At 39.1% G+C, this 10,869-nt stretch overlaps 1 protein-coding gene across 1 annotated transcript; it reads right to left on the reverse strand.

Annotated features, from left to right (window-relative positions):
* Positions 1–3,429: 3,429 nt before the first annotated feature.
* On the reverse strand, positions 3,430–9,880 carry LOC149830618 (uncharacterized). The gene is made up of 6 exons (XM_090015884.1): positions 9,736–9,880; positions 8,134–8,280; positions 5,571–5,651; positions 4,613–4,738; positions 4,328–4,423; positions 3,430–3,701 (listed from the first exon to the last, which is right to left on the reverse strand). The coding sequence occupies exons 1-6, from the start codon at positions 9,827–9,829 to the stop codon at positions 3,625–3,627; spliced, it is 621 nt and encodes a 206-aa protein (XP_089872010.1). The 5' UTR covers positions 9,830–9,880; the 3' UTR covers positions 3,430–3,624.
* Between the last annotated feature and the right edge of the window lie 989 nt (positions 9,881–10,869).

Raw genomic sequence — 10,869 nt, forward strand, 5'->3', positions numbered from 1 at the left:
CCTATCAACGAATAAAAGTCAACCGGACATGGGGCTAGAATCCAGCTCCTGAGACCTGTTCGGGATAGAGAACGGATTTCCACAAGAGTTCATCATCGTTCACACCATTATGAATTCACATTATCTCAGCCAATCGTGATCCAAACGAACCCGAAATATGAATTCACATGTCGTTGAAATGTAAGATCCCCACAAATTCAGCAATTATAATTATAGCAATTTAAATTATAATTTTAAAAGATTGGTTTTTTTTATTTAAACAATTTAAAAGAAATGCGAGCAACTTGAATTCGTGCGGAACAAGCTCCGAACCAAAATTATGGTCCCAGTGGGAATTCTCAGTCGTGAGAATTCTTGCCTTGCCATCCAAACACGCTACATTTTGCACGACAAGGTCTTTATGCCGGGTGCGGTTTCTTCGGGTTATAAATTGAAAAAAAAAATGTTGGTTTAATGATGCTATGTTTTTATCCCAAATAGATTAAACATGTCTCCAATAGACTTGCAAGCAAGGTAAATATCTACTATTGTCATCAATAGGGCTGCGCTCGGGCTCAACTCGTTTAAACACTTGGACCAAGTAAGTAAATGAGCTGAGCTTGATCCGGCATTCAAGCTTGATTAATATTGATTAGCTCGATTAAGCTGGTCTAATTGTGTCATATGGCAACTAATTTTAAGATATGTATTGTTTTTGTTGACTTTTAATTATAAATTTTGTTTTTAACTAAGTTGGTAACATGTATACCATGTATGTTTGTGGCCGTCTTGGGTTCAAATCCCGATCTTTATGCAATTATTTTTCTTTCAAAATGTAAGTTAATGTGACTTGAACAAAGCCAAGCCAAGCTCAAACTCAAGCCAAGTTTGTACATAACTTTTCAAGCTCGGCTCAATTTGAACGGAGCTTTTTGCCCAGCTCATGTATACCTCTAGTCATTATACCTGTAGGAAGACAAGGAGCATGGAGGTGGTTATAAGCTCGGATGGCCATCCAGCAAAAACAACATCCATGATAAAATAACTTTCATCATAAGCTAATCTTAAGAAAACAATTCTATAAAAGAGAAAAGTGCCCTAGCTTTAAGAGAGATAAAAAAAATAAAAAAAATTGTCAAAATGACATTACATGCAAGGGAGTTCAAGAAGACACAATGATTTTCAAGCTCTCATCTTTTTCTCCTTTTATCTCTCTCATATTTTTTTTCTTTTTCTCACTTCTTATCTGAGAGGCTATTGTAAAAGGTAAAGATCTCAAAATAAAGTTTCAAGTTTTTATATCTCATTTGAGTGTTAAAAAATTCAACACTCCAGGTTCCAACTAAGTAGAATTAGACTCAAACTAGATTTGAGATGATGATATTGGGTCCGGACTTAAGTTTAATCTGATCCAGCATAAGAGAAACCATACCTGGATCCTATAAAGACTACATGAACCCTACACGAACTATACCCGGTAAAATAATATTTTTTATCATTTTTATATTGAAAAATTGCAGATCTTAATCGAAACTCGGGTCTAGCACGGGTCTGATATAAAATTTCAGAAACCATACATGGATCCACGTATTAATCAGACTCTTCAAGTCTGATCCGCATTCTAATCTGGTCTTCTTATTTATCAAACCCTGACCCTAAAGGGTTTGGTATGGGTCGAGTCTGGGTTAAACCCAATCGGTTGACACCCCTAGTTGGAATTGTCCCGTCCCATTCTGCTGGTGCGACAACCTCAACTGCCTCAGGGACATTTTCAAGGAAGAGGGCTGCGAGGCCAAGCTGAGGATCTCCGAAACAGGGGACGGGAAACCCTACGTGACGGACAATTCTAACTACATTGTCGATCTGTTCTTCGAGATGCCGATCCGTGACCCCCGCGCTGCTGCGGCAGAGATCGCCAGGCTAGAGAGCATCGTCGAGCACAAACTCTTCCTCGACATGGCCACCGCCATGATTGTTGCAGGGGGCTACTGGGGTTTCAGTCAAGACCAAGTGAGAATAGGGCCAGAATTGCTTGTTAGCATAAATAGTCCCCCATCTCTTCTTTTCATCTTCATTCTTGCTGTTCTGCTTCTTTTGTTTTCCAGGGTTTTGATTCAATTGGGGATGGTGAGAGTGATTCGATTGAATTGAATTGATGGGGGAATTGGATGGTGTGGTGGCTTCCTGTTTATTGTGTGGTGACTGTGATCTAGTGGCAATTGTGTAATTTAATGAAGGAATTGGGTAACGTCATTTACCCGGCCTTTTTTCTTCACCAAATTGGATACTTCACAATCGTTCTTTATCCTTTTTTCACTGTCCCTCTGTTTTTCTTTTTTTGAGAGAAACTGTCCCTCTGTGGAGGAGCCCCTGCTGGAGAGGAGATGAGAGGGGTGTTGAGGCTGGAGAAGAAAATGAGTGATGACTGGATTTGTCAACTACATATTTTGAAGACATGTTTTTTTGAAAGAATAATCACTTTTTGAAAGAAATATTTTTGAAGATATGTTGAAATAGAGAGATGGGTGGTGACCTTCATTCTCTTCTCAACTTTGACCACCACTCTCATCTCTCAAAATCCACTCTCATCTCTCAAAATCCACTCTCATCTCTCAAAATCCGGGCTTTCGAGCAACTGTGTAGGTAAGTATCTCCACTTTCATCATCACTCTCATCTCTCAAATCCGGGCTTTCGAGCAACTGTGTAGGTAAGTATCTCCACTTTCATCATCACTCTCATCTCTCAAATCCGAGCTTTCAAACAAGAGTGTGGGTAAGTGCAACAACTGAGATTCACTGAATCTCTATCTCGCCTCCCATCACCAACTCCCAAATCTTTTGATTGGTAGATTTTTAAGTTGGAAATCATTTGGATCAGAAGCTACTAGTTGTTTTTTTCAAGGACTGAGAAACTACTCTCAGTATCAGAGAGTGTAAACCGTGTCACACCCTTTGCTTTCAGGGAGTCGCCCGGCTAAGCAAAGGTCGTATCCCTTGCCCTCATTAATGCAACAGGTTTGACACTCGTGGGAATGGAAGCCTGGCCACCCGTCTAGTAGCCAAGGTTCCCTCCACTGTGCATTGTGAAATAAGAACATCAAGAATGCCTGTTTATCCACCAACAACTGCAACAATGTGATATGGGGTTGTGATGGTATTATAAGTTGTACTCTCTCTCTCTCTCTCTCTCTTGCGTATGCATCTTAGTGATCTTCCACTCCCTCCTACTGATGCTACCTATCCTTTGTCACAACCTGGGCAAGCGGCTATGACGTGAGCCCATTTTATCTGTCTAATGTTCTTTTCTCTTGTGCTTTCTTTATTTGTTTTGGCTTTTGTTCTTGTTCAATTCATGGGTTCAACATTTTGTTGATCTTCATGAGTGGTAATGTTGAATTACTTTCTGCTCTCTCTCTGGTGGTTCGTATTAATATAAAGTCAGCCAAACAGTTCTTCACAATCCAAAATTTGTCTCTCGTATATAAGATTAACATATGTCCACATGGTAACAAAATTGTTCAAGGAGGCACAAATGCTCAATAATACAAACGAAAAGACGTGACAACAACGATAGCAATAATAATAAGAGCTATTTTCTAGTATAGAAGCCCGATTTTATACAAAGATGAACGGTGCCGATCTCCTCTATATGCCAGGAATCATGGCTCCAAGCAGTGTCAAGATAATGAACCAGTTCATGCTCCTTGACAAGCCAAAATCAGCTGAAACAATATCAGACGTTAGTGTTTTTCTTCTAAATCAGCTGAGAGAGAGAGATGGTAATTGTAATTTGCATTTTGTTTGTATCGTTGTAGCCGACTCATTTCGCCATAAATACCAATTAAGAAGAGTCATGAACTTCACAAGTTATCTAGCAGGCCGGGTGTTGGCCTGTTGAATGAAAAACTTAAAGCGTGTTTAATTACATTACTTTTTTTTCCAAAAAAAACAAGACATAATCACAAGAAATGGAGTGTAAACAGTATATTTGTATTGCATATAAAACGTGGAATTTCTGGGAAGTATATTTTTCAATGACATTTTCAATTTCTTGCAGATATTTTTTTTATGACAAGGAACCCTTGCCTAAGCGACGGAAAACCCGGGACGGGGCCTCACGACCACCCTGCCTTACCTGGCCCACCTCTGAAATCTACGGACACACCGGAATTTCTTGCAGATATTTGTGACTATGGTTTGGAGGAAATACCACACTCGCCAAGTAAATGTGTGGGTATTAGTGACACAACACACAGACACCATTGTATCTCCATGAGTCACTTTTACTTAATGAGCTGTGGCTAAAGAAGAAGGAAAGGAAAATGTAAGATTTGAATTCATGAATCACCTTTGCTGCCTGTTGGACTGCTAACAGGTGAGACTGTTGGCTGCGATTGATTCCCAAATCCAATTCCAGCACCCGAGCAATCAGTTCCAAGAAAACCTGCCAGATGGTCGCTTAGGATCAGCATATGGAAAGCGGAGAAAGCAATCTGTATCTGACATAGGATTACAAGGGGTTCAAGTGCATACAGACCATGCTTAGCTCTCAACAGGATCATAACTAAGAGGATAAAGAAGTACATCATACACTGGTTAGGTAGATTAGCTACAATCAAGCAAGCTTACATACATTTACCGACGCATGTGAAGTTGGCCACATTGAAGAGGTTGCTATAACCCTCTTTGCAGTCGCACCTATACCCAACAGATGAGATCTTCACGCACGTCCCTCCTCCACAGTAGGCATAGGTACATGCTGAGCCATGCAAATGGTTTCTTAGTAATTGATAAATGATTTTCAATAATGAAATTCATTTAAAAGATATGCTTTTAAAAAACAGGGTTCAGTGAGAAGCCCTCTGTAACATGAATACATGATCCGGTAGATAGCCAATAGAGACCTTGATGATGATGGAAATGCGAATGATGATGGTGATGGTGGTGGTGGTCATCAAATATGAGACAGTACTTATGATAAAATGTACCATGAGAATATACAATTATTAAGAATCAGAGTAACATTTGATATTATTGTGTATATGTTGATGATGAGTTAATGATAATTGTAGCAGTTCATGCTGATGATAACTTTTTTTTTTCATAATTAATGGTGCTATTGATATGCAATGATCATGATGATAGCACTGTAGTTACAAATTTGTGATGCTCATGGTGGCACATCATGATGTTGAGGGTGATGGCATAGGTGATAGTACAACATAGTGAGCATTTACCGTGGTTAAGTTTTATAATACCAGATGGTGGTGATGCATGATGATATTGTTGGAGCAGGCTGAGAAGATGATGCACAACATAACATCAGTATTATGCATGAAACTTTTTGTTGCCTATTATGTTCATAACACTATGATAGCAGTGATGATGATGGTGGTGATGCATGATGATATTGTTGGAGCAGGCTGAGAAGATGATGCACAACATTACATCCGTATTATGCATGAAACTTTTTGTTGCCTATTATGTTCATAACACTATGATAGCAGTGATGATGATGATGTAAACAATGTGACTGCCTACTACAGGCCACAGGGCATTTACTAATAGAACATAAGGAAAAGAAAAGTTACGATCGAAAATAGAAGAATTTGGAAGTAATGAAGGTGCCGGAGGTGGCGTGGCGGGCTGATTGCAAGAATAGTCCACAGTGCCTGAAATTGTAGAGAGATAAACTTCATCAGTTGTAAGTGAACAAAAATTAGAGAAATGTAAGAGCTCACAATATTAAAACAACAGTCATGTGATGCTAAAAGGATATTTCATGAGGATAAACTAGAATTTGCACAACTACAAAGTAATGTTGAAAAAAAACTGCCTATGGTTAAGATGCTACATGTAAAAAGTGTTTAAAATCTGAGTTAATACTTTCATTCGACCCTAATGCTGCACAGATTGCAGAAGTGTGGTGTTTTTCTTATTGAGATATTTAAATATTATTGGTTGTCACCTTATTCTATTTTTTCTTTTTTCCATCCCTTATTTCTTTCGAAAATATGATGTCGGATTAGAAGCATTGGTATCTGTTCCAACATTTGGGCTCTGTTTGGGGGCCTTGAATGGGAGGTGTTGTGGTTTCTGCCAGTGCTCTCAAGCTCTCTGCTGTCTGGGAGCAGTGATGTTGCCAAAACACTGCATCCGTAGTGGAGTTGGGAGCCCCAAACACCGCATTTCAACACCATTTCACAAGAAGATGTTTTTGGAAACTCCATCCTCAACACCATATTTTGGCAAAACCATATTTTGACAAAACATGGAAATGGTGCTTCCATCTCAACGCAAGACTGCCAAACAGAGCCTAAATTGTGTTCTTATTGAACCTGTCAACGAATTCAGGTTCGTCATATTCAGTAGGCCTTCTGAGCTGAGCTTAGATGTAGGGTTATTATCACTAAGTTCTCAGGCTAGATGAGGTTAGGTCTTGGTACAATCCCAAGTTCAACCTCTTGAAGGCATTCATACATAAAGGAGTTTGAAATGTGTTGGATCTGGTTCAAGTAGAAAATACGCAAACCATGATCCATATCATGGTCTGGCCATGATAAGGTTCCAATTGATCCAACATGACAAGCTTGCCAAACCAATTGAAGTGAGTCCGCGCCTGGGTCCTATGGGTTGGCAGCAGTTCAAAGCTGACCAATACTCTTGTATGAATTTACAGTTTTGAGTCAAATGCTTGTTAATTTAATATTGGTCAAGTCATCAGGAATGCGTAATCAACACACTTTAAGCTTGTACATTACAATGATAGGGGCTGACAATAGAACACGGATCCCATCATTTGAAATAAGATGGGTTCCATCCTCTCTGACAAATATCGCCAGATTTATAAAAATCTCCCCAATATATCACGAGAAATTGCCTAAAAGTTTAAAACAACAATTTCTTGTGACATTTTCAAACCGTGATGAATATCCCGATACTTATATTTTTAAAAGATATTTATTGTGAAAACCCCCAAGAATTTTATTTTTAAATATATTTTATTTATATTTTCTTATAAAAATTACTTTTTATATATTTTAATTTATTTTTTATTCCCGAGATTCTACCAAAAAAACACAAGATTTATGAAATTTTTTAAAATCTCCCAAGTTTCTTTCCTGCCGAGATTTTGCCGTTTTTAACTTTTGTCCCTATGGTTCCATCCTACATTCAATCCTAGCCATCCAATAGAACCATCTAGCAGTTGATTGGATGGGTAAGATGGAACCCATTCTATTTCAAATGATGGGGATCTGTGTTCCTGACAATAGTTTGGTTTGCAGCTTGATCATTAAGGAGTCAAATTGGTGCCATGATCAAATTAGGGAGTCAAATTAGGGCATAGTGACACAATTTATAAAATAAAAAAGAGATCCAATTTCTCCATGTGTTCTGGATCCTACCCATTTGCCTACTTTTTGTGATATTTTTGTTTTAATGCTAAAAAATCATTTTATCATATTAGAGAAAAGGTCTCATACGTATGATTTGGTGTAATATTAGGAAGATTTGGGATCATCTCGTTCGTTGATTCTAATTGGGAACACCATTAAAACACCGTGCCTATGAAAGCACCATATATATCGACTTCTGGATAACGTTAACATAGTAACAAAAGTTCGAGCCGAGCTTGTGCTGGCTCGGCTAAGCTGGAGAAGAAATTTTGGTTGTTCAAGCTAGGCTTGCACTCGAGCCGAGCTTGAACCCCTTTTGCCCGAGATCGGACCACCTCGAGCAAAGCTCAATTTTTCTATTAGTTTTTGAAAATTTTGTCAAAAACTTTTTTTTTAAAGAAGGGAAGACAATGGGGTTTTTAACTCGCACACCACTTCCAAGAATGACCAACAACCTACCCATTAACGTAGGACTTTTGTTTATAACCACATTATGAGCAAAATAATACATATATAGAGTCTAATTTCTTTAGATACTTATGTGAGCATACAAGCTTATTTGAGTTGGACTGACTGTTCAAGCTCGGCTCATTTATGTGCACCGAGCCTGAACCCTTGTTGTAGCTTGACTCATTTATTTTTTTGAATGAGTTGGAGCTGAGCTTAAACTGGTCGAGCCCAAGCTAGCTTGGCTGGTTGTGTCTCCCTAATGAAAGCATTATCGATACAAAAAAAAAAAAAAGGATTGCTCACTTACAATTGGGGATGATGCAGGGCATAAAGTCTAGGACTGTTCCGTTGGTGAATCTTCTCCACCCTTGTTCGCACTCACAGATGAATGGAGGGATGCTGCTTGAGACCTTACAAGTGCCCCTCCCACAGTTTACAGCTTTGCACACATCCCCTGCAAAATATACAACATATAAATAGCATTTATGTCACAGGGACACGGGTAGCATCTCAGTCACGATGCAAAGTTCATTTTTTTTTAAAACAAAATAACTATATAAATATGTTAACTAATAGTAAATATGTTATAAATTTAATTATCTATAATTAAAACATGTATCTTTTTGTAAATGAGCTAGACAATTAACTGCGGCTTGCCATGAGCTCGAGCTTGGCTAGTTCACCAGCACTAGCTCCGACCCATCAGGTGCATTCGAACCAGCCCAATAACATGCAGTTGGTTTGCAGTTTGGGTTATGTTGAGTTGAGAAAATGAAAGCTCGAACCCGAACCAAAGAATAGTTTGAACAACATACATTTTAATTTGACGAACATTTTATATATATATATATATAATATAAAAAATACCAGGTTAGATCGGATTGGGTCAGATATTTGACAAAATCATAGCCCAAATCTGAGCTGCATATTATTCGGATCAAGTTTTGCCAACCTGTATGATCATACTCGGGTGAGCCTCTTTCCGCCCATACCCTGAATAGGGTTTGGGATGGGTCAGATATCTGACATAGACCCGACCCATTGATATCAATAACAAGTATTATGATATATTAAAAATATGAATAGAAGACGCAATTTTGCCACCCATTTCGAACGTTTAATATATCTCAGCATTGTGCATAAATATCACGACCAAAAGAGATACTTTTAAAAGCGTGATATATAATTCCCCATTCATTGTAAACTTTTAAATATACCACAACAAAAAATGAGTTAAAAACATGAGTATATATTTATGGATTTATTTGTTTAAAATAACTACAAAGGAAGAACTTAAAAACCCAAATACTCTAGGAATTCCATTATTTTCTACGAGTATGAAGAACTTAAAAAACAGAGGAAATTCTCGATTGCCTTGACTATCCAAACACAACTCAAGCTTCTCCCAGCCTCCTCTAGCTCAAGTCTACTGGTGGTCAAATTGGATCAGCCCAAGTTGTTTCTAAATATTTGGATATCAACACCGATCAAGAAAAAACGGGAAAACTTGGGATATTGCATTGTGCCCCGGATTGTCATTTCCCCACAAATCCTTACTTTTCCGGATAAGTGGGTACATCAAATCATCCCTTAAAGAGAAGACAGACTATTATAACTCATCAAGCCGTGCCCAAGGACAAATCCGTCGACTCTGTGATCAAACCTGCCCATCATTTCGATATTCCCAAGGATAGCTGGGAAACCGTTTTACTCAAAAACCAAACACCTAAAGTCTTAAAAGACACCAACCATGGAGCGCATCACCAGTAGCCATCACCATTCATCTTAAAGATGGACGGCTGGAACTTTTCCCCGGGTGGGGACGTTACCGGAGGGCTTTCTCACGAGAAAAAGAATTCCCAAGAAGACAAAAAACCGAACGAGAGGAAGAAGAAGAGGAGAGAATTACCGAGAATCGGCGAGTCGGTGGACGCCCCCGCAGCATGGAAGAGGAGGAAGAGAGTCGCCGGAAAATAGATTCCGAAGAGCACCATCGTCGGCATCGTTCCCGTTCTTCTCGACCTCCACCCCTGAAGAAGAATAAGAAGGTCGGGAATTCCGTGTGGGAATTTAATGGAGACGATTGGGAAGATGGAATTCTCGGGAATTGAAATTCCACGCATACCAACCCCTTGTAAAGGATTACGTGGTCGCATTTTCGTAATATTAGGTTATTATGGAATGCCTTTGACTGACCGTAAACTGGGGCGTTGAGTTTTCACTTTTAAAATGACTATAATACCCTTCAGCATCCTTTTTTGGGGTCTGTGGACGTGTTCATTGGGAAATGGATCTGGACTCTGGACTTGGGGGGGTTAGTAGTGGGGTGAACTGAAGCAGACGAACCAAATCCTAGTTGGTCCATTATGTTAGATTGGGGCTTGTGATGATAACATAGGTCCAGACCGGTTGGCTTTCAAAATGGTTGCACGATATCAGTCTAAGCTTGGCTTGGAATGTGATAAGTCAAACTGAGCCCAGTCCAGTCATGCCATTGTCCACGACCGGATCGGAGATATGATCAGCCAACTTGACTTAGAAGGTTTGACTTCATGTCCCACAAGGTTCAGCTAGTCGAGTTTTGGCTACACATTGGCAGTATGATCTGACCCGAGTTCAAGCTGGGTCTGGATCATTGCATTGAAATAATCGAAAGGTATTTTGGTCATTTCGAAGTCAAAGAAAATGTGCCTCGTATTTTGATTTGGTAAATGCACCGTCAAGGAACTCACTCGGTGGGTCCCACGCTAGAAACACTCGAGGAATTGAGTCGTTCAATTTGAAGTAGTCTTTCATCAAATAAAAATGACCAAAATACCCCTACAATTTTCTGAATTTCTAGAACATTTTGATTCTTTGAAAGCCCGCCGCTGTTAAACTCTGACATTTGTTCGTTATTAGTTTCTAGATACGAGGACAAACGTACAGTTTTCAAATATGACGGGTCGGACCTGGTATAGATATGGGTCCGAATTGTACTGACATATTTGGATCTGGATCCAACACGGAATGTTCCAGGTCAGAGCTTATTTCTTATTCTTGA

Source organism: Nuphar pumila, chromosome 8 (genome assembly GCF_984573655.1).
Source record: "Nuphar pumila chromosome 8, dmNupPumi1.hap1.1, whole genome shotgun sequence".
NCBI classification, from domain to species: Eukaryota; Viridiplantae; Streptophyta; class Magnoliopsida; order Nymphaeales; family Nymphaeaceae; genus Nuphar; species Nuphar pumila.